This window comes from Eurosta solidaginis, chromosome 1 (assembly GCF_040869045.1).
Source record: "Eurosta solidaginis isolate ZX-2024a chromosome 1, ASM4086904v1, whole genome shotgun sequence".
NCBI classification, from domain to species: domain Eukaryota; kingdom Metazoa; phylum Arthropoda; class Insecta; order Diptera; family Tephritidae; genus Eurosta; species Eurosta solidaginis.
Window position 1 is genome coordinate 73,235,711 of NC_090319.1, and position 25,388 is coordinate 73,261,098.

Consider the following 25,388-nt stretch of genomic DNA (forward strand, 5'->3'; position numbering starts at 1 on the left):
GTATATTTAAGACAGTTTTTAACAGTATTCGGAAACCAGAAAACCCGGCGGACGTTGTCCTGCCCTAAATTTGGCCTATCTGCATACATTTTAATAAGCTTTTTCCGTCTGACTCTGCCCTCCCCCCTCTTCACTTTTTCCTAATCCTTTTATTCACTCCTCCCTCCGTCATTTTCGCTTCATCTATCTCCATCTTCGTCTCATTCTATCTCTTTCTCAATCTCCTTCTCCCTTTTCTCTCAATTTCTTCTCATTCTTACCCTCTACACAACTAAAGACTCTCCTGAATTAAAAAAAGTTCATAGTACCTCTAAATCGCGGGTCCCCTCAGGGGTGCAAAACAAATTCAAAATCGGGTCAGTAGTTTAGGAGTCCATCGCGCCAAAAAATGTTGTGACACGTGTTTTTTATATATTAAGATAAGCTAAACAGGCTCATATTACTTTATACAATTTTTTGTTATTGATATTAAGAAAAACAAGTAAGGAAGTCTAAGTTCGGGTGAAACCGAACATTACATACCCAGCTGTACACTTGATATGCTGTGTGCTTAATAGTGTTAAAAGGCTGCACAATAATACATATACAAATGGTTCTATTCTGAACAAATTTTTCCTCGAGTTATGTCTCCCGAAACACTGAAAATTGTTTAGTCATAAAAGAGGCGGTTCCATGCCCATTTTTCAAAATTTGTAGTTTTTCCTATTTATTGTTATAAATGCACTAGGGAAATGAAACACAATTGATACAAAGCTCTTTTTTGCAAAGATATAGCTTATTTTATTCTTCCACGGCCCTTTTAAAAAACTTTTATATAAAAGTGAGCGTGGTCCTTAACCGATTTCGTAAATTTTTCACCAAAGCATTCCTTGTAGTATAGGCAACCTCTCTGCCCAATTTTGTTACGATAGATTTAATAATTTTTGATTAATAATATTTGTAAAATTGATTTTATCACAAGTGGGCGGTGCCACGTCCATTTTAAACATTTTTTTTTTTAATTTTATCAAGAGTCTCAATATCAGTCCACACGTAAAATTTCAACATTCTATTATTTACTAAATAATCAGGTTTTTTGTGTTTTCCAAAATGTTATGTATATAAATAGTGGGCGTGGTTATCATCTTATTTCGCTTATTTTCAATACCAATCTATTCTGGGCCCAGATAAGCCCGTGTACAAAATTTGGTGAAGATATCTCAATATTTACTCAAGTTATCGTGTTAACTGACAGACAGACGGACGAACATGACTCAATCAAATTTTTTTTCTATACTGATGATTTTGATATACGGAAGTCTATATCTATCTCGATTCCTTTATACCTGTTATAAAGTTACGATACCCTGTGTACAAGTACAGCTGGGTATAACTACAAAAATTTCCACACAAATACCTATAAATTATATGTATATAACACAATGAGCAGCGTAGGCATTGTTCGTAATGCATTGATAAGAGCCCAATGTTACCAATCAAGTTCTGATGAACGCGCCTGAAAATATTCCACATAATTTGTACTAAAAATATATAGTACACATATGTAGTTAATTGTTTATAAAAGGTTTTGGCAACAAAAAAGGCAAATAACAAAGCGTGCAGCGGGGCACTACCAGTATGAATGCAGGAGACTTCGAATTTAAAACTCAGCTCCCGAAAGGATAGCTGATAAAGAAGTGAAATTTAGAAACGTGTCCGAATAACAATCGCCGAGTGCAAATTTTTTTCTCAAAACCCTTTTTTACACCTTTTTTGTCATAAGAATTATCAAGTTATATTGTGAGAACAAAGTAAAATCACATATGCTCACATGATTTGGGTTCTTTTGTGCAGAGTAATATCAGAGAAAAGGATAAAGGTTTGGTTTGCAAATTGCGGCGATTATTAGCATCACTATGCTGTTAGCAAATAATCAGAACAAAAAATAAAGCAAGCAGCCAAACTTATCTACAAGCACACACATAATCAGCAGCTCGAAGTTGTTACTCACACATACACACACGCATGTAGCTAAATTATCAAGCAGGAGATACAACAGTTCTAGGAGGTGAAACGTCTAGACCTTAGGAGGATGAGGAATGACTCATCAGTTTAATTTAAACACGCTATTAGTTGTGAAGTATAATTGTGAAGTTAATCTAAATAAAGACCAGTTTGCAATACTGAATATTGGAGTTATTTATTCGACAGTTCGGCGATTCGAACGTTAGCAGAAGGTGTATAATAAACAGGATTTTCCAAAATTCGTTACAATATATAAAAAAAAATTTACAGCTATTTAATGTACGTTTAAGAGAGAGAGGTATAATGAGACCTTTAAAGTGGTTGTTAGTTTTTCTGGAGCACTATACAATAAAAGGTATGTAAAATGTAACCAAGTAAATACATAAAACAAATTTACCTGCCGAAATGTATCTAATGTGATCGCTATCTTTTATTTCGGTGATGTATATGATTCTCTTTTTTTCTGCTTGTTATATTTTCTTACACTCCTAAAAGCCTTGCTAAACACATTCTATTAGCTTTCAGGGTTAAAACGTGTAGCTCAATTTAGTTTTCTCATTTGTTTTATCACACTACACCGTTATTTCACATTTCGCAAGTTGTATCACATTTTGCTTAACAGTCAAAATGAATTAGTGTTTGAAACAGCTGTGATATTAATACATTGTGGCATGCCACAAGCATGTTTTTTTTAATGACGCGCCCACGGCTGTGATTGTTACCTTAAACAGGTTAATGACAAATTTGGTAATAGCAATCTAAGAAACTGATAAGATAGAATTTTTTTACGTTTTTTATAGCGTTTAATTAATTTCATTTAGCGGTTTTAGTTGTTGTTAGCTGTCTGTCCGTACGCTTAAACGATTACCTGCGCTTAAATGAAGATGTCTTTACCACACCCAGTGCAACATAGATCTGACCTCAAAATGCTGAAGAGCATTGTGAAAAAAAACGAAATAGAAATGAGAGGACAAAGAAATCAACGTTGTCTTAGCAAAATGGGTGAAATAGCGGGGCGCGAAAGGATGCTGATGAGTTTTGGGGTTTAGCTGCCCCAAAATAGATCTAATTACCAGCCACGGCAGTTGTTTTACAATTTTTCTTCATCGCTTCGAATTTAAATTTGTTTTAGTTAGTTAAGCAATTGCATTTGATTAGTTAGTAAAGTAATTATATTTGATTAGCGAGACAGGTATGATTGGATGGTGCTTGATAGACCATCTTTCTCTGACGTTGCGTATATCACCTTCAGCAAACCCCTAAAGAAGGCAGAGAAGGCAGTAAACGTTTGAAACCCTTTGTCGAAGAACAACTGCAGGAGTCCAATGACTTCCCATCAACCACGGTTATGACTGCGTATAACAGCGCTTGTCCTCTAAGGAGATTCAGAGGAAAGGCAATGCCACCATGGTGGAGAAAGCAGCTGAGCCGTATTAGAAGATAGTTGAAGGAAATGTTTAAGCTAGCAATGGCCGCGGTAAGCGAAGCGAAGCGTGAAATTTTCGGGGCGAGGTGTCACATGGAAAAATTTCAGTGCGGAACACGAGTGCTCCAGCGAAGCAATGCTTTTGCGAAAAGGAGAAATATAGTGCAGGGAATAATACAGCAAGAAAACGGAGAATAGTCACGTAGTAGTGAAGAGTTGTTAGAAACATTTTCAATCGGAAGGTGATACAGAAAAGACGGCAGATGGTATATTCCTTACCATGCTACAAATCTCGAGTAGAGCGATCGTGGAATAGTTTAAATAAATAAGAAGTATGCCTGAGGAGTCGTGTTAGACATTACAGAGGGATTTACACATTGCCTCTAAACGGGTAATCTTGGAGGATCTTTATTACACTGAAGTACGTACAGCCATAAGCAGATGAGTTGGTTGCAGGAAGATTACTTCACAATGGGTGTTGTATAAGGCCACGAAATGGGTACGCCGCAGGATCGGGATAATATCAACTTTTCTGTGGAGGCTGCTAATCAACCAACTTCTCAGGTAGTTCAATGAACGACCCATCAAACTTGCGCCATACACAAATGACGTTGCAGTTGTCATAAGTAGAAAGTGCCTTCCCACAGTTAGTTCTTTGATGTATCGGGTACTTCAGGATACACATACAATGCCCAGGTATTAAATGGCTGGTTGACCGCCAGTGATAAAAATACGGACATTGTCTTATTTAATAAAAGGTGCAGTGTCCCAAATTCGGCCAGGTCTAAACTAGAAGAGGTCCCCTAGCATGAGAAAATATCTAAGAAGCATTCTAGAAAGGTTGTTGTTGTGGAAACTCCACATGTAGACTTAGTGGCATAGAACATAGCGCTAACAACTGAAACAAAGCTCAGTGTCCCGCAAGGAACTTTTGGAGCCACAATAGAGGTGGTTGGCGCAAGAGTGCCCAAATGACAGACGTGTACAACGACGGTTTCAAAGCAATGGAAGGAGTAGAGTCTGAGGTAATTTGTATTGATATTGAAATAAACAGATCTTTCAAGCTACCAGATCACAGTAGTATTTTTCAGATGGAAATGGCAGCCGTTACGAAAGCAGTAACAACGGTGGAAAAAAAATAGTTTAAACTGCAGCCGCGTCAGCTTTTAGCTCGCCAGCCAATTAATAATTAATCCCTGGAAAGAATCGGGAAGAAAGAATGGAAAGAAGCATTCATCTATATTGGGTGCCAGGGCGAATAGGAATAGATTGGTATGAGAAAGCGGACCAGCCAGTATTTCTTGAAGCTTGCTCCGTATACATCCCAATCACATTAGGTATAATAAAGAAAAGGCGAGAGATGCACATGATCGACCGAGCGTGAAAGGCGTGGACCCGAGCGCGGAGCTGTAAAGTGTTAAAGATCATGTGTAGATCTTACAACCTTAGACTAACAAAGTTACTCCTATCATTAAAAAGAGAGGACTGTAGGCTCATGATGGATATTCTGACTGTACACTGCATTGCCAGGCAGGTGCTTGCCAAGATCACGGAGTTATTTATAATATACTAGAAGACCCGGCAATGTTGTCCTGCCCTACATTTGGCGTATCTGCATACATTTTAATAAGCTTTTTCCGTCTGACTCCGCCCTCTCCTTTTACTCACCCCTCCCTCCGTCTTTTCCGCTTCATCTATCTCCATCTTTGTCTCATTCTATCTCTTTCTCAATCTCCTTCTCTCTTTTCTCTTCTCCCAATTCCTTCTCATTCTTCTGCATCCCTTATTGCCTGTCCCATAGGGTGGTATGTATTTTATTTCAGTCCCAGTCCCAATCCCACTACGAATCCTAGTCCTAATCCCAGTCCCAGTCCATCTCTGGATAATATATTGCTCTGTACTAAAGCACTCATCAGCAGCTTTCATTTGATATCCATATTGTATAAACATTGTCTAGGCATTCACTGGCCGCCGTTTTGGTCTATATCTCGAGACCCTAGTCACCCAGGGGTATGAAAATTACCCTCTACTAAAGCACTCATCAACAGCTTTCATTTGTTATCCATATTCTATAAACACATTCTAGGGATACTGGGGTCCACGTTTCGGCCTATATCTAGAGACCCTGTACGTCGATCGCAACCAAGCCTATGTTCTAACCACCGCGTGAGGTTTACGCAACTTGTGTGAAAGTTTGAACAAAATCGACCGACGCGTCTCTTCAAACACAGGCAACCAACTAACACACATTTTAGCCTTTCTTTTTATATATATAGATTCTTATTTTTCACATTTCACTATAATATTAAAACGAAATGCAGATTTTCGTTGCTTTTGAAATTCGGCTTAAAAATTGCACATGGAACAACTAAAGACTCTCCTGATTTAAAAAAATGTCATAGTACTTCTAAATCCCGGGCCCCCTCAGAAACCCCCACCCTCTCGGCGGGCCTGGTGATGTGCTATACTTGATATCATTCGCTATAATATTTTTTATTGATAAGCACGTTGTTTAATTAAAGACCAACCAATTACACGGAAGTATATCCGCACCCCTGAAAATTTGAGTGCCGGTGCGTATACGTAACATTTTGTTTTTACGTATAAACAAATAAAAAAAATTGCAATAAAATAATATTGCGACTATAAACTGAGATATATAACCCAACTTATATTTCTAGTTAGATCAAACTACACACGGGGTGCAAAACAAATTCAACATCGGTTCAGTAGTTTAAGAGTCCATCGCGGCCAAAGATTGTGACACGTGATTTTTATATATTAAGATAACATAGGTTACATAACACAAGTCCTGGTTTGTGATAGGGTTTTTTGTTTGGTCGCTAAACAAGTTTCTGGTAGCACTATGGACGAATTCAGCCTATGTGAGGTCATCACAGATCGGTCAGTTTGGCCCTACCTACTTCGTATTTTTTTTTTTTTTTTTTTTTACTGTATTTTGTTTTGTTTCAAGTAGTTAAAATTTGTTTGCATATACATCCACTTTATCGTTCTGGTATCTTTATGCCCATTCAATAAGCGAAATCCAGTTTATATCATTAATAATTTCCAACATTTCCAATATCCTTGCGAATTCACAAGAAATCAAATATATACAAAAAACAAAACCGAATTCATTAACGCTGTACAACGACCGCTTCAAAATTACAACACTTTCGCATCCTTATGTACAAATCCGTAAGCAAAATCACATCGTTTTAGCCACAAGCTATACAAATATCCAAAACTAACCCGCTCGGGAGCATCGTTAATCTTTTCGTTTCCGTTCAGTTGCGCGTTTAACTTTTGAATGCGGCTGCATATGACAAGAAGCGCGCCTTTAGTGTCTAAAACACAAATAGCACACACATACACACAGACTGACTAAAGTATAAATATTCATATATATGTAAATACAATATGAATGCAAAATGGCATGTAAAAATATAAAAACAGCTGTTCAGCACGTTTCTTCGGTAGCACACACACACAGGTAAACAGGATATTATAAGTTACATTTATCAATAGAACCGGCAATAAAAGCATCTATGCAAGTGTGTTAGTATTTGTTTATGGTTTTGCTTCACACATACCCAGCAAAAAACTGGCATAAGTGGTTGTAATCAATAAGGAATACTGCTATGGAATCGTACCATTCGATCACGGATCGAAAACGGGTTTCACACAAATAATAAAAATAAGGCTATGCAACTATTTAAAAAAATAATAATATATTATATCTACTTTTCAAAGCTACCAGAATGTATTATTAAGGACAAAATGTATTTTTCAGTCAAAATTTTAATTGTCCCAAACCAGCATGGTTCTATTCCGGGGCGCTCTACTGTTTCAAATTTGGCAGTGTTTAGTAAGTATTGTCTATCGGCTTTTTCTGGCAGATGTCAGGTAGACTGTGTCTACACGGATTTTTCGAAAGCCTTTGACAGAGTGTTTCATTGGTTTCTGATTGCGAAGCTTGAGTGTCTTGGCTTTTATTCTGGATTTTTGAATTGGCTTAAGTCGTACTTACGTCATAGACCATGCGTGGTTATGGTTGATAATGCCTCCTCTTATTCGTATGTTGCGACATCGGGTGTCCCACAGGGTAGCATTCTTGGTCCATTGCTCTTTGTGTTGTTTATAAATGATATTTCCTCATGCTTTAAGTTCAGTTACTTTTTGCTATATGCCGATGACTTGAAGATATTTTCGAGAGTTACCAATCTAACTGATGTGGCTAAAATTCAATTAGACCTTAATAATTTATACTTGTGGTGCGCGAAGTCGCACTTTTCGCTTAACTCTCAACAGCCACATTGATTTTATAGTATCAAAGTCATATGCTATGCTAGGTTTTCTTAGAAGAAATAGTTCTGAGTTCTCAAATCCATATATTTTAAAGTTGCTTTACACCACTTTTGTACGTCCCTACCTGGAGTATGCAGCCTTTATCTGGCGTCCATTTCATCAACTTAGGATAGACAGGATAGAACGTATTCAAAAAGTGTTTCTCAAGTACGCTTTGCTTTGCCTTCGCTTCACGGAACCAGTTCCCTCCCGATCATTGTTAATAAATCTTAAATCTTTAGAAAAAAGAAGGTCTGTCCTCTCGTTAACTTTTCTTTTTGGCATTATACAAGGAACTGTTGACTGTACTTACCTTCTGGAGCGCATTTATCTTAATGTCCCGCAAAGGACAATGCGATATTCAAATATTTTTTATTGCGAAAACTTTAAGATAAACTATCTTCGGAACGCGTCTTTGTCAAGGGTTGTTAATAAATTCAGTATGATCTCTAATTCTATCGATATTGATTTTTCGGTCTCGAAATCATATTTTCTGTATACTCATAGTCTGTAAGAATATTTTTCATGTTCGTACACAAATTAAAATAAATAAATAAATATTATGGATTTAGTGAGTACGCGTTGTCCCTAGTCCATATATTTCATTAATCCAATGTATCATTTCCGAGCTATAGTGATTTAAAAAACCGGATTCGATCACGGATCGCATGTCACGATTCGGCCCCTGGTTTTACTCCTGACAGATAAACCTCAGAAAAAAACTACATCATATGACTTAGAGCTTCGCCTTATTTTAGCCTTATTTACGTTACAAATAAGCCTTATCCCTATGACAACCCAAAAAATAAATGTTGCCTAAGATTAAGGCCCAGCTTTTCAGTAGTTGGTTAAGCTAAGCTTAAACTAAGTTTGCTTGAACTCCAGTCAAATTTAAAATCCTGTTAAACTACTGAGCAGTTTTTCAGTCACAGTATAAGGCTGCCTTTGGAGTAGGCTTTTTTGTGCGGCAACATTGGTTTTTTATTATCTAGAAAATTTGTAGATACGCAAATGCTGGATTTTGCTTATCAAACAAATATTTAAAGGATATCTAACATCATTATCTAATTATTCTTAAACCAGATAGTTCTCAAGTTGATATCCAACTTCATTCTCTAATCACTATCCAACCTTTGAAAAATTTTGTAAAGTGTAGATGTATCGAGTTAATCCCCAACGTCATTAACATTTTCAAATTATTATCCAACCTTTGGTAGATTTTGAGAAATGTACAGTTCCCAAATGAATATTCAACACGTTTCTCCATTTGATATCATATATCGGATATCGAGTTGAGGTGGTACCACCAAAGCCAACAGCTATTTATTGTGAGAAATGATCACCTGATTTATCAAAAATAAATCATATATATTTGTTTGTTTAATGGTGTGTAACGTAATCATCACGAGCCAATTTCGTGATGTTACGTGGCGGGAATGGTACCATCGCAATATGCCAGTAAATGTTTCTTTCTTTCTTTTCAGTTTATCTTAGAAAAACATGATAATTGAATATTCAACTATTATAAGCCGGTGTTAAGCTCATGAATTCTTAGATAATAGGTATAAATTGAACACACCATTTAACAAGCAAACTTAAATATGTAAAACTGAGCCCGCGTTTACAAAGCTTCGCAACGAAAAAGAAACTTTACAAAAACAAATCTACATAAAACATAAATTAATATAGATACAGAATGTCTCAATTGTGTTGTTACTGTAGAAATGAGATAAACTGAATTAAGCAAGGAAACAAATACAAGCAGGATAGCCTAGTGGTTAACGCAACTGCAGTTTCACCGTGTGATTCGCGGTTCGAATCTCGGTGAAACCGTTGGTAACATTACGAAATTCCCTGATGATGATTACGTGCCGGTTTTCGAAATGGTACCATCGCAATATGCCAGTAAATGTTTATTTCTTTCTTTTCAGTTTATCTTGGAAAAACATGGTAATTGAATATTCAACTATTATGAGCCGGTGTTAAGCTCATGACTTCTTAAATAATACATATATATTTTACTTTATTTTCGTGAAAATACTGTAGTATGGGAATCTTATACTTGGGTCCAGCCAAGGAATCGCAAGTTGGGAACTATCATTTTCAACTTAGGTAATAGCATTTTTCGTTTTATAAAATATTTCCCCTTTTGCTGAATACACTATGATTCTCAAGCTGAGCCATTATTTTATAACAATTCTTGAGATTTTGGAGGTATGCTAGTTATCAACATGAGCTCTAATGGTACTCAAGCTCAAATGCTTGTAGGGTATATTCGACGCCATTTCGAAAGAACGCAAATAACTGATAGGTTAACTAGAGTTTAACGCTGCCAGATCGGCTGCTTAAGCTCAGCTTAAACTTCAGTCAAAGTAGACTGAAAAACTGCAGAATAAATTTAAGCGTAGTTGAACTGACAAACTGAGTTGAACTTGTACTGATAAACCCGGCCTAAAAGAGACATGATAAATATAACCCAGCTCTAGTCGTTAAATTTTCGTAATATTTTTAAGGAAACTGGATTTTCTTTTTATTTTTCTTATGGTTTACTTTTCCTTATGATACCTGGTTCACATACCTTATAATCAGGTCACCGTACTAAATTTATTACCTTATTATAAAGACTTATGTAAGACTGATTTTAAGTGGGTTATAAGCCTTATTTGAAGTTTGAGTACAGCAAGCAGTGCCTTGTTATAAAGCATAATGCAACTTTTATTTGATTCGGTCCATAAACCTTAAAATAAGGATATTATAAGCATAAAATAATATTCGTGCTTTGCTTTGTAAGCCTTATTTTATATAGGCTATAAGGCTATACATAACGTTGTATTTCACACAACCCTTATGCCTGATGACATAAGTACAGAAAAAAGCATTATTATAAAGAATACGTCATACAATTAATATTCCTTATAGAGTTAAGGCCGAATACCAAAAGCCTTTTGGTCATGTGAAATAAGCCTTATATAAGGATCAAATTTTTTGCTGAGTACTTAAAATTAACACACATACATATTTTTACATACAGCGAAGAAAAACAAATAACATGTCTCTCCAAGATTGCATCTGTGAGCTTTCTGGTGCTGTAAAAGCTTTGCGGAAATATTTTACAAACTTAAATCGCTTGTGCAATAAATATGGCCAAAGAAAAAGCTTGATGTTACGAAAAACTTAATAGCATGGAAAGCACTTTTTTTAGATAAAGCTTTCTGTTTAACCTGGCTTTCACTTTTCATAATCAGAAAATCAAAAGAAAGCTTTAATTTTCCGGAGTGAATTAAAATGCGTGAAATCAGCTGGGAGAACTTTTAAATAAATTTTTGCATTTGATTGTTCTTAGCCATTTTAAATCGTCCAAAAAAAGCAATTAAAATTGTATGTATTTTCTTGTCTCAAAAAATTTTATATTTTAAACTTAAATCTTTTTAAATACTAATCCAGAAACTAAGTTACTGAGGAAATATTACTTACCTTTGTCATCACCATTTCTTGCTGACAATTTATTTATTTGTTTGAGCTCTGTTATCGAAAGCTCTACAGCGTCTGCATGTGATTGTAGATTGTTTTTGGACTGGAAAAGTGATAAAAATAAAATAGAGGAAACATTTTAGCTAAGCATAAACAAATACGATAAAAGTAGAATGAATTAGAAATAATTTAAAAATATTAATACTATAACGAGTATAGAGATCCGCTGAGGATCTACAAGCGTGAAATTTCCAGGGCGAAGCGAGCTCATGGCTAAATTTCACCGAATGCTTCATCGAGAGAAAAAACAGCGCAGTTGAAGAAAGTCCTAGCAAGGGAAATATAGTTCAAGGACTAATAATGAAAGGGATGGAGGGATGGGCACTTAGTAATGAAGGGTCCCTTAAGGCGCTTTTCGACATATCAAATCGGGGGATGATTAAGAAGAGCCAGCAGACAGCACTTACACTTCGATTACGGAACGTGTATTGCGGGACTTGGTCTTTAATACCAAGATCGAATGGGCAGTGAAGACTATCTCTTCACGGACCCAGATGCTTTATATTCGCTGCTATGCAACAAATTTCGAGTAGAGCGATATTGGAATGGCTTAAAATAACGTTGCGAATTTTAGGGATTTCCTCGTAATTATGCACCTTTTACTAACGTTCGAATCGCTGAACCGTTGAATAAATAACTCCAATATTCAGTATTGCAAAAGCGTCTTTATTAGACTACTTTGGGGGTAGTACTTCACAATTATACTTCGCTTCACAACTAATGCCATGTTTAAATCAAAACTGGTTACTGATTCCTTAGCTTGTGCTGGTTTTATACTCTCGGTTATCTCTTTCACCAATTCTCCTAAGATCTAGTCGTTTCACGATCATTTGTTCTAGAACATCTACACCTCATTCTTGGTTACGCACCTATATACATGTATATTTGGAGTTTATGCTTTTCGTCTAGCCATATGCGTGTATATGTGTGAGTAACTAATTCTTCTCTTCGCTGATGACTACATATGTGTGTGTGAGATACTATTCGTCGCCTTCTATTTACGTAAGTGTTGCTTGCCTTAGGATGAACATTAGACCTGGCGTTGGTCATACGGTTTTTTTTTTTTTTTGGAATTTCTAATTCAGGTAGCGATCACAATATGCGATTTGATGCCAAAAATGATGTAGCAAATTTTCAGGCTTATTGGTTGGTGCCAACCAGTGCCATAATGAAGTCAAAGGTCAACATTTTTGGAAATTGATCGCTACCCGAATTTGAAATTAAGAAAAAAAAAATGTATGCCAGGTCTATTGTACATGTACATAAGAGTGGCTGCTTGCTGTTTTTTTTTTTTTTTTTTTTTTGTTTTGATTATTTACTAACAGCACACCCAAAATAATATTTGAAGGGTTCATGAGACTGAATCATGTACTCCACTTTTGGAGAACTGCTCACATATTTTTCCTACCAAAGGTGGAAAAGATCAGTCCGACTACAGGGCCATTAGTTTAAGATCGTTGCAACTTAAAACCTTTAACATGTTGATGATATTTGAAAAACTGTTCTCCACAATACAATACTAAAGGCAAGTCGGTAGACAAAGAACTGCATAGGGTGGTTGTAAACATGAAGTAAGCCCTGGAATATAAAAAGTATTCCTTATGAGTCTTCTTATACATCGTCATGACTTTTAACAATAATTTGGAACGGGCGACCATGGATGGTCTTAATTATATTGAAGTGCATGCAGCCTTAACCAGACGGATCGGTTGCATGTTCAATTCTAAGAAGATAACTCCACAATGGGGGTTGTTTAAACCACGAACTTAGTGGACATGGGCACACCGCAGGGCCATGTACTATCACCTCTGAAGAGTTTGGGCGTTAGGTGCCACGTGAATCCTAGCATCCTCATGGATGCAAACAGTGCCTTTTAGTATTTCTTCGCTATCTCTTTTGCATGAAGTTAACAACGCAACTTACTATCTTTTAGATGTGTTAGGTTATTGATGTTGATGGTCCTTTGCCGGATATAGATCCGGTACGTTCCAGTAACCAAGCACCATTAAGGTACTAGCCCGACCTTCTCGGGAACGATTTATATGACCACATTAAACTTTCTAGGCCATACCGCCCTCCCCACCCTCTAGTTGCATGAGGTACTTGGGGTCGCTAGAGCCTCGGCTGTTAATGAAACAGGATTCGCCACGGATAGGTGGGGTTGACAATTGGGTTGGAGACGCCCCTTGACAGGGTTGCGCTACACAACCCCAGGCATACCTACACTGAAAGAAATGTTGCTAGTAAAATCAACAAAGCTGTTCTGTTGTTCTTGACTTAACGGAGATTCGATGAAATTGATCGAATGACCGTTAATTCGACCGAGTTATTTGTCAAGCGAACAAATTAGTTTAGTCATTTCAACAGAACAGAAATTGTCGCTCTTAAGGAGACAAAATTCTGTAAAATTGACAGATTCCTAATCAATCTAACTGATTTTTTTGTAAACACAACTGATCTCACTGGTCAAGCGATCAACAGTCAATACATGAGCAAATTTCAAAGAGAATTTTACGCTCACTGCGCTCTCTACTTTGTACTTATGACGACGGTGCCAATTGTTAAAAAAAAAACACCAAAATAAGAAAACCATAAAATCGAAAAAACACACAAAATGGGAAAACAACAAAAACCTAGTTTTTCAGTTATCAATACAAAACGAAAAACCGGTTTTTGAATTTACTGTGCAAAAAATTATGAGATACCGGGACACCTATTTATCGGGTACAATTTTGCAACTTCTCCTCCAAGCGAAATGCAAAATTGCGCCTTCTTGTTGCAAACGCTTTATTTGAATGAACAGGATTTTTCCAAAGTTAGTAACATTTTGTTCAATTTTGTACGAATTTTCACTCACGCGAACGAATCTAATAAGATAATAAAAAACAACCTTTTTTAATGTTGATATCTCCGACAACATAAAAGCTTGAGTTGTTTTGGAATCGTTTCAACGTAAAGTGTTACGAAAATTAAACTTGCCGAATTACATGTAAAGTTACTCCAGTGGTGAATTACCTTCCTGCGATTTGACTCTTCACTTTTCTATAACTTTCAAGTTCTCTATTTAAAATGTTCCCTACAAGAATACTGACTATCATATGACTATCATCTGATTGTCAGCAATGTCAACCTAACGATCAGCGCCTCATACAAACTTTCTATCACAAACTTAAGGGGACTTGCGCAAATGTGATGTAAACAACTGTGTACGTGTGAGTTCTTGTCTCCTTCTTATACACCAACATGGCCTACTGATTAAGTATATAGCCGTACTGCTCACTCTCATTCATTTTCCTGGATCAGTGCTGACCCTCTAAGTGTCATAAATGATAGTTTACTGTAGATATCAGGTTTGACTGTTATACTATCATAAATGACCATTGTTATATTCCGCCAAAAATGAAACAATGCTTTTTGCTTTTTATTTACTTTATTTCATTACGTTTTTAATTTTGTACGTGATAAAAGCATACGTGTTTCTTATTTGTTTAAAATAAATAGTTTTATAAGAATTCGAGTTCAGAATGTTCAATTTAAATTCAGAAAATAACAAAACAACTGAAGAGCTCTTTCCTCATGCGGAAACACGTTTAAAAATGAATCACCACTAACCACTATTATTTTTCGCGTATCAATTTTTTGAGTGCGCCCCACACATTCCGACAGCTTTTGGTATTTTTTAATATTATTTGCGATTTTTTTCTTTTAGCATGGAGCTTTGAAATGCTCTCTTTTTCATTTTTTAAACTTATTTTTTATATGGTTTTCGTCGGTTGAAAATGGCGGAATTTAAAAAATAACAAAACAACCGTGATAATCATTTGATTGTCATATGACAGTCAGTAGTGACAACATGATTAAATCGGATAAACTGTTCTCGCATTCATTAAATTCCGTTGAGAATTATGTATCTGTCTCACATGCATAATGGTATCTGCTGTATGTTCTTTTGTTCTGTACCAGGTGTCCGAAGCTTTCCCAGTTTGAGTTCTTTTTCATGATTATATGCTGTCGTTGGGTACATGCGGACATGCGTGAGCGAAAAAAGGAACACACATAAATTTGAGTATCAATGTTTACGTCATCGCAGGATCAGCATTGTCAATTACAAGTGTGAGTGTATTAGTAAAACTATCAGCGTTTCTTGTAGGGTTATGTCAAACATTTATACTACAAGTTTTGTTCGAAACAATCAAGTGTGGCAACTACATGCGAGAGAAGAAATTCAGAATGAGCTGAGCTGCAAATGAAAGAATTGAGAAACAGTTTTGTGACTACTATTTTCATTTCTATTTGCAAAGCGAAGTTCAAAACTGTAAATTAAATAAATTATAATATATAAAATTTGGTGAAAGTGCGTTTGTTTAAACAAAATAATAAAGTGTATAATATTTAATGTGTTCCAGCATATTTGATGTGCGCCAATTGAAGTTCGGTTAGTAAGTTCCACCGTGGTGTGATGGTAGCCATGAAAAGTTCTCAGTGGAAACTCGTCTGCCACGCAGATGCCGTTTTGAGTCGATATAAAACAAGTAGTCCCGGTCCCGCCAAATCGTAGGAAAAATTAAAAAAGAGCACGACGCAAATTGGAAGAAAGCTCGGCCTTAGAGGCTATCGCGCCTTACATTTATTTTTTTTTTTTTTTCGCAACAACTTTTTTTGTTCATTTGACTACTAAAACGGTCAATTACGAATCAACGATTTGTGCGCAGTTGATTCAACATCTTGTTGCGATGGATAAAAATTTACAGAAATTTCGGTTGAACTGAACCGTATTTCGGTTGATTTAACTAGTATTTTTCTTTCAGTGTACGGCGGGTATATTCTAAGCCCCCTAACACGCTGGGGTATGCCAGATTATTTGTCGAACAGTTATACTCTACTATTCATCTCTCTAGGCTTTTTAGCAGCTCGCATGTAACAAAAAGGATACAAAATATTTATCAAATTTGTCTTACCTTTTCGATTTCACCCATCATGTTAGCGGTTACTTTTGGTTTTTCTTCACTTTTACTAATTTTATTAACAATGAGCTTCAAATCGTCCCGGCGATCCTAGAATGTATTAGAAATGTATGTGTGAATGATAAGTATCACTGTGTGTGTGTGTGTGTGTGTGTGTGAGTTAATGAAATGAAATGTGTGAGGCAATTGCTTCTTTTTATACTCAGCTGAGCAGAGCTCACAGAGTATATTAATTTTGTTCGCATAACGGTAATTCGTAACGGCATAAACTAATCGAGATAGATATAGACTTCTATATATCAAAATGATCTGCGCGAAAAAAGAAATTCATTTAGCCATGTCCGGCCGTCCGTCCGTCCCTCTGTCCGTCCTTAAACACGATAACTTGAGTAAATTTTGATGTATCTTGACGTAGTTCGTTGTGTAGGTTCCTGGGCACTCATCTCAGATCGCTATTTAAAATGAAGGAAATCGGACCATAACTACGCCCACTTTTTCGATATCGAAAATTTCGAAAAACCGGAAAACTGCGATAATTCATTACCACAGACGGCTAAAGCGATAAAACTTAGTACCTGGGTTGAAATTATGACGCAGAATCGAAAATTAGTAAAATTTTGGACAATGGGCGTGGCACCGCCCACTTTTAAAAGACGGTAATTTCAACACGCCCACTTTTTAAAAAAAAAATGTTTAAAGTCAAATTTTACCAAAAAATTTAATATCTTTACATTATATAAGTAAATTATATCAACATTCAACTCCGGTAATGATATGGTGCAACAAAATACAAAAATAAAAGAAAATTTCAAAATGGGCGTGGCTCCGCCCTTTTTCATTTAATTTGTCTATAATACTTTTAATGCCATAAGTCGAACAAAAATTTACCAATCCCTGTGAAATTTGGTACGGGCATAGATTCTATGACGGTAACTGTTTTCTGTGAAAATGGGCGAAATCGGTCGAAGCTACGCCCAGTTTTTATACACAGTCGACCGTCTGTCCTTCCGCTCGGCCGTTAACACGATAACTTGAGCAAAAATCGATATACCTTTACTATACTTAGTTCACGTAATTATCCGAACTCACCTTATCTTGGTATAAAAAATGGTCGAAATCCGACTATGACCACGCCCACTTTTTCGATATCGAAAATTACGAAAAATTTAAAAAATGCCATAATTCTATACCAAATATGAAAAAAGGGATGAAACATGGTAATTGGTAAAAGGTCTGCAGGGCGAAATCAAAAGCCCTTAGAATCTTGGCAGGAACAGTATCGTGGTACCACATATATATATAAATTAGCGGTACCCGACAGATGCTCTTCTGGGTCACCCTGGTCCACATTTTGGTCGATATCTCGAAAACGCGGTCACATATACAACTAAGGGACAGTCCGCTTTAAAGCCCTTATTAGTACCTTTAATTTGATACCCATATCGTACAAACACATTATATTGTCACCCCTGGTCCACCTTTATTGCGATATCTCGAAAAGGCGTCAGCCTACAGAACTAACCCACTTCCTTTTAAAATACTTATTAACATCTTTCATTTGATACCCATATCGTACAAACACATTTTAGGGTCACTCCTGGTCCACCTTTATGGCGATATCTCGAAAAGGCTTCCACCTACAGAACTAAGAACCACTCCCTTTTAAAATACTTATTAACACCTTTCATTTGATACCCGTATCGTAAAACCACATTCTAGAGTCACCTCTGATCCACCTTTATGGCGATATCTCGAAAAGGCGTCCACCTATAGCACTAAGGCCCACTCTCTTTTAAAATACTCATTAACACCTTTCATTTGATACCCATGTCATACAAACACATTTCAGGGTTACCATAGGTTCATTTTCCTACATTGTGATTTTACCTTATTTTGTCTCCAAAGCTCTCAGCTGAGTATGTAATGTTCGGTTACACCCGAACTCTGCCTTCCTTACTTGTTTTCGTAGAATTCTATGATTGAATTAACAAAGTTTAAGGTTACCCTTTCATAATAATATGTTAAGGCTTTTTTTCTAAAAATATTAGGCAATCCGAAAAACGGAAGAAAAAAAGTTCGAAAGTAAATATGAACTGTAAACAAGTCAAATGCAAATTTAGTATGGACGAATCTCTAAAAAGCCACTCAAAAATGTGTATAAATATGTACGTGCCTACGAGGGAGCCATGGTAAGTTCGCCGACTTTTCTCTTTCTATGACATTCTTATATATTATTTCTAATTGCTGTTTTATGTGCAGGTCCCTTTTTCGCTCTTATGTGGAATCCAAATCTATAAATAAAGTTTTGGTTGTAAAGATAGAGATTCGTGGTATTAGCGAACTTTGGGCATTATTGGTCGTAGTGCTTTTGTTTAGCCATATTATATTAAAATAATTTGTTAAAAATAAACGATTGTGAGCATAAAAATAAATATATTTGTACTATGGCACTATTGTGAATATTTGATTTGAACTAAGACTGAATTATCGGCAGTTGCTAACATTCGCCAGATGGCAGCGCAAGCGCATGTAAGTTTTTACTGATAGGTGATTGAAAAACAGCTGATTTCTGTTGATATTTGAGACTCTCTTGTTTGTTGCGCAAGATGGGCACTGGTCCAGCTAGTAGGTTAATAACGTCGGTTGCACTAAGCTTACCTTGTAAAGTAGGTAAATTATTGTTTTATTAAGCTTCCTTCAATAATCAAAATATGTTCCGGAAAAGGTTATTTCTCTTTTTGGCCACCAGAAAAAGGCCATGCTAGAGAAAGGCCTGATATTTTGAACTGGGATCTATGCAGTTAAATTCTCTTAATTGGAGCTTTATTACATTTTTGGCCATAAGGGTTACAAATGGATAGCTTGGGCTGGGCTACTTTACTTAACCATTAACATCATCGACTTAAAATAGACAAATGATGTGCTGACGAGGTTTCTTCCCCCAGCGGGTTAGGGAGTTAGAATATACCCGCGGTTGGTATGACTGTCGTAAGAGACGACTAAAGAACCAAATAGATTCAAGGGGTTGCCAACGCAATATATAGCTTCTCCAACCCAATTGTCAAACACACCTATCCGTGGCGAATCCTGTTTCATTAACAGCCGAGGCTCTGGCGGCCCAGAATTCCTCATGGATCTAGGGTGGTAGGGCGGTATGGCCTAGAAGGTCGCATGTGGTCATACCAAATCGTACCCGAGATGATCGGGCTTGGTACCGGAACGTACCGGAACTGCATTCGGAAAAGGACCATCAACATCGATAACACTCCCCAAGGCCTTCGGTGGGTGTCCTTATCGCTGCAACAACAACAACAACAACGAGGTCTCTTCATTGCAGAATCCAATTAACGGTACCCAGCCATAGAACTGATATATAGAATCGATATTGGCTTTGAACAACGGAAATTCTAAACAATTTTCTTTTGTAAATAATATTCTTAAGAGGAGTATCTCACAGAAACTTCTATGAAATGGTTTTCATATACATTAAAATAAAACCAAAAACAGGTAATTACTGGGTTAGTACATATACCGCACACCTAAACTAATAGGGAGCTAACTCAAAAGTGTGAAACTTCGAAACCATGAGTACCTGCGGGCTACTCAATTCAATAACTACCGAACTGTAAACTCTATTTTCTAGTAACCCACTAATCAGCGAGACAAGCCTTTGAAACAAATAGATTTTGCATTGGGCAATGCAGTTAGTTTTTCGCGCTTTCTGAACATTGGAAATTGTTTAGGAGTTTGCTGCTGTATTCTAGGTGTGCTATATGTCCGTTTATGGGTTGGGACACTGCGCATTCACTTTTTTGTGTATATACAGTCATTCTTATTCAAATAATTTCGTTTTCGAACTTAAAAAATGGTCTGCAAAAGGTTAAGCCATGAACCTTAAGGGGCTAATAATGGGTCGTTAAAGGGTTAAGATGATTGGGTCACCAAGGGTTAATGCATGACCATTAATTGGTTAAGATTAACTGATTTGATGTGGATAAAGCGATTTTTATGTAAAAAATTTATTTCAGATTATTGAGCCTCCCATATACATATATGTGCAACCCCACTATGCGAAGTAAGCTGTAGCTACTTGGAGAAGCAATGTGTGGCAACGACGAGCTTAAGCCTTAAGTAGTTCACCTTCGCCCAGTTCTGGTAAAATCTGGACATGTAGCTGCAGCAACAGAGGTTTTACGATTTGCTAAGACGCACTGTATAGAGTCCGATTGGAAAGTGACATGTCGAAAACTCAATTAACAATGATAAATGAGCTTTGGTGAAACCAATAATTTCAGCATACTGCCTGATTTGCTGACTCGAGGTACATCTGTATAGTAGCAGAACAAAGGTGGCCACGGAAGTTCCGATTTACCTACAACCAAATACATATATACAGTCCAGTTGTACATAAGCGCGCCAGGGGTACTGTTACGGCTCGACAACTAGACGATCTTAAAATAGTTCTAAGCAATCCCAAGCAAGCCAAACACTCCTTTAGCAACTTCGATTGCAATACAACAATCGGTCAACTTTAACTTGCGGCTTACATCGAGCTTCTAATAGAACCAGGTCCGTTTTTTTCAAAGTTGATTGCTAGTTCACATAGCTCAGCCCACTAATTAGTCACTGCGTCTGGATAGCTGTGACAAGGCTTGCCAAGTCATCCGCATAAACATCCAGTAAGCACCCACTACCTCTCAATTGTGGACATTACCAATTCCATTGCGATAGTTCTGTTGCACAGAAGTTTGTTAATGCATTCAACCAGAGCCCCCTTAATGAAAATCATATCAGCCGGACCTTGCATATTATGCATTTTATTTCAGTTCTGTTTACATTTTGCCTTAACAACTTGTGAATGACATGTGAAGCATTCACGTGCTCTCAATATGTTTGATCTACTATTTTTTCATATTCAATTTTCGTGTCTGAATTTTATGCAATGTTCCTTTTAGCTTTGTTTTTTGCGAAATTCCGACTTTGGTATGTATGTATGTATTATCGAGATGGTGCTTTTCATAAATGAATGTTAGAGATTGAGTTTATTTGTATTTAAAATGATTTTTCATGTTTTCTGTAGTTTTAACTGACGATTTGTGTCAACCAGCAGAACTGCATTTTTTACAGCTGTAATAATTGGAAATTTGTTGTTTTTGTTGATCTTGCTTTTATTTTATGTAGTCTATGTTTACTCAACACTTTTGTTTGTTATCTTTATGAAATTCGTTTTTAAAAATCAGTGTCATTTTTATAGTCAGACAATGTGCAAATTAAATGGTTGCATTTCGGAGTCACTAGATAATAAAAAGATGTGTTTGGTTGTGGAAACACTTTTCGGTTCAAATAAATATATAAATAATCACGAATTTTTTATTTGAAACTATGCAGCGCTGAGCGCTGGACTTGGAACCCGCCATGTAGAAACACACTCTAAATGGGAAGACTACACAAGCCTCGGATAAAAAGACAGCCCCCTAATATTGACAACCAATGCAAATGATTAAAGAACAATGCTTTGAGGGTATGCACCTGGGATGTTTACTGCCTTAATGGGATAGGAACATATGCCCGGTTGATTGATGTCCTAGTGAAGGCAAAAGCTGACATCACCGCCATGCAAGAGATGCGATAGACGAAGCAAGGAAAGTAGACAGCCACAGTGGCTAAGCAATTAAGCGCAGTTTGGCCGTTCGATTCGTGGTGAGAGGGAGACTTTATCGCCAAGTAATATCGCCCATGCATGCGTACGAACGTCTCAACGCTATCTACATAAAATCAACATTTTCAAATGTTTTAGTCATCTACACCCATACATCAAGGGAGGAAAAGAACAAGAGGTGAAGGGTGCATTCTAAGAGCGCCTGGAACGCACATATGAACGCTGCCTCGTCAAAAGTCGAGCTTAATGACTTCAACGCCAGGGTGGGCAAAAAAATCAACATGGCTGTCCTCCGATCGAAATACACGCAATCAGATCAACCACGTTATGAAAGTTGGACGGCATTTCTTCTGTGTTTTCGATGTACGTAGGATTCGCGGACTTCATATCGACTCAGATTACTATCTTTTCGCAATAAAAATACGCTCCCGCGCTATGCGACTATAAACGAAAAACAAAACATACAGAACTTCTAAGGACTGCAATCGCAACAGAATGCCAATGATTTCGCATCTTAACTCTCACACCTGCTCTCGAAGAGCACAAGTTAACCAGAGGGAATGCAGGAGCAGTGAGAGTAAATCTCTAAAGCACTTCGACCACGGAAAAAACAGCTGGTACCATGAAGAATGCTTGGTTGCAACCGAACAAAATAGCGCTGCGTACAGTGCTGCGTTAAAAGCGAACGCAACAAGAAGAGTATGTTAACGCTACCGCGAGTCGAAAAGCGAAGCCAGACGCTTTTACAGGAAGAAAAAGCAAAGGCAGAAAGGCGTGAAAGCTAGTGGCTTGAGCATCTAGCCACCTGGAATAACACCCACAAATTTTACCATCCAAAGAAGAGGATGAACCCAACCCCAGTGGGTTAGGGGGCTTAGAATATACTCGCGGATAATACTAAATTGATTCAAGGGGTTTTGTAGCGCAAACCCTTTCAAGGGATTGCCAGCGTTATTTATAGCTTAACTAACCCAACTGTCGACCTCACTTACCCGTGGCGAATCCTTTTTCTGAAAGCCGAGGCTCTGGGTACCCCAAATTCCTCATGGATCTAGGTGGTGGGAGGGCGTTGTGGCTTTTATGATGACATGTGGTCATAGCATCGTTCCCGATATGGTCGGGCTATTACCTTATGGTGCTTGTTACCTTACCGTACCGGATATGCATCCGGCAAAGGACCATCATAGACCATCGATAACACTCCCCAAGGCCATCGGACCAGGAACTGTCGTAAATTTTACCAAAAAATTCGGCGACAGACGGAAGATTTTAAGTCTGGGGCAAACTCCTGTAGGAACGAAAACGGCGACCTTGTAACCGATGTCCAGAGAGTACTTAGATTATGAAGGGAACACATCTCTGCTCTCCTAAATGATGAGAGCGATGAAGCATCCAGGGAAAATGATGACTCCAATCACGCCATCGATGATGGTGGAATTAATATTCCCTCACTCGACTAACATGAATTTAGAATAGCAATAACTAGATTAAAAAATAACAATCCCATGGGCGTTGATAAATTTCCTGCCGTGGCCAGGAGTTGGTGGGGCGCATGTATCCACTATATGCAAAACATGGCCGGAGAAATGCTTGCCCGACGATTGTAGCCTAAATATTCTTAGCACAGCCCACAATACGGGAGTTTCAGGAAACTGCGCAAACTATCGCGGAGTCAGCCTTCTTAGTATAATTTACAAGGTCCTTTCAAGCGTATTGAGCGAAAGATTAAAGCCCACCGCGAATCGGCTGATTGGACTTTATCATTGCGGCTTCAGACGAGGTGAATCTACCATTGACCACGTTTTCAAAATGGGTGGTAGCTTGGAAAAAACCAGGCGCAAAAAGAATTGACACACATTATCTCTTCGTCGATTTTAAAGCCGAAAGGAAAAGGAAAAGGTAAATAGAGTTGATCTTATTGCCATTCCAGAAACACATAATGGTCATAATGTCAATATCTGTGACATTGTATACATTTAAAATTTTACGTTATTGCCGTATCAGTTAGTCATAACCTTAATTGACTTTGTGGCTGTTTGAAGTGGTCATAAGAACAATTGGCGTTATGATCGTTGACCTTATATCACCCCTCCATAACAGCACATATAAAAATGCAACAATTTTTAGCACACACTATTATTCTGAAGCAAACAAGTTTTAAGCAAAGTTTTCCAGCGCTAAATTTCTAGCAACGGGTACCCGCACCTTTTACTTTAACTTCAGGCGTTAAGAAGAAGAAGAGTTTTAAGGATACTCGTGAATCTATAGCAATTTCCGTAAGAGTTTGACAGACAATTTTTCTTTTTACTAACATTAGCTGTAAAATATTCACGTAAATTTTAAACAATTTTTCAACAAAAAAAAAAAAAAACACAATGTTTACATTCACACGTTTTAAATACGATGATGCAACAATTTTCTATAATAACGCACTTTTCACAATTTCGTGACAAATAGCGTTTTTGAATTGCACACACGTTTTCGATTAGAAAATTCACGTTGTACTAAGTGCATTCAAACAAAATACAAATTCTGCTCTTTGCTGTCTTTATTAAGAATCAGCTGAGTGCTCTCAGCTCAACACCCAGCCAGCATTTTTTGAAAATTTTGATCAAAAAATATTTAAATATCATACCCAAAGATGATTAAAAACGTTCAAATTTAAAAGCATTTTCTGTTCGAAAATTAACGCATCGTCGGGAGAAAAATGTACCATAAATGTGATTATTCTTGAATAATCATTTAAGATTCCTATTTCGAAACGCTTTTTATTCTTATTTGATATCATTGTAAAATTGAGCTTTAATAGTTTTAGAGTAATATTTGACTGCTTTTCACAGTCATTTTCTGATCATATTATAATATATTTCAATCGTTTTGGTTGAGATTTTTTAATGCCATTATAATGCATTTATTCTTCATCTCATTCAAAATAAGATACTACATAATAATCTTATTTCATCAGGGGAAGAAAGCATGCGAAACTGAGCTATTCGAACCACAGCTAACTCGCAAACAAACTTGACCGATATACACCTGCGACTACAACATCCAACATCAGCATTATCGTCTGCATCTTAAAATACGGATACGATACGAGATGTTGAAGCTGTATCCAGGTATGTCAAGATAGTTTCACTTACCTGGGGTTCAAATAGCTCACAACCTATGTATTGTCCAATCATTATATATTTTCTGGGAAACTGAACGCGAGAAATGGTTGCGGAAATCTTCGTTCACGAGCAGCATTACATTATTTTTGTCTTGAAGAATATCTTTTGCATAAATAATAAAATTGTTATGTATGTATTTTTTCTTAACTTCATGATTGAAAAAATATGTGTATGTGAAAAAAATAAAATTTTTAATGAAAAGTAAAATTTCAACAAGTATAAAATTCATTATTCAGTCAACAAATATATTCTTAAAAGATTCAGAAAGCTGAATGAAAAATGAT

The 25,388-nt window shown here is 36.9% G+C and overlaps 1 protein-coding gene across 13 annotated transcripts in view; it reads right to left on the reverse strand.

Moving 5' to 3' along the window:
* The window catches only part of Dys (Dystrophin), a 1,130,370-nt gene that overhangs the window by 901,623 nt on the left and 203,359 nt on the right, over positions 1–25,388 (reverse strand). For all 13 annotated transcript variants that reach the window (XM_067758240.1, XM_067758241.1, XM_067758256.1 and 10 more), the window contains 2 exons: positions 16,267–16,362; positions 11,252–11,351 (listed from right to left, as the gene is read on the reverse strand). In XM_067758240.1, the coding sequence (XP_067614341.1) occupies positions 11,252–11,351; positions 16,267–16,362 (196 nt within the window). The remainder of the gene's footprint in view (positions 1–11,251; positions 11,352–16,266; positions 16,363–25,388) is intronic.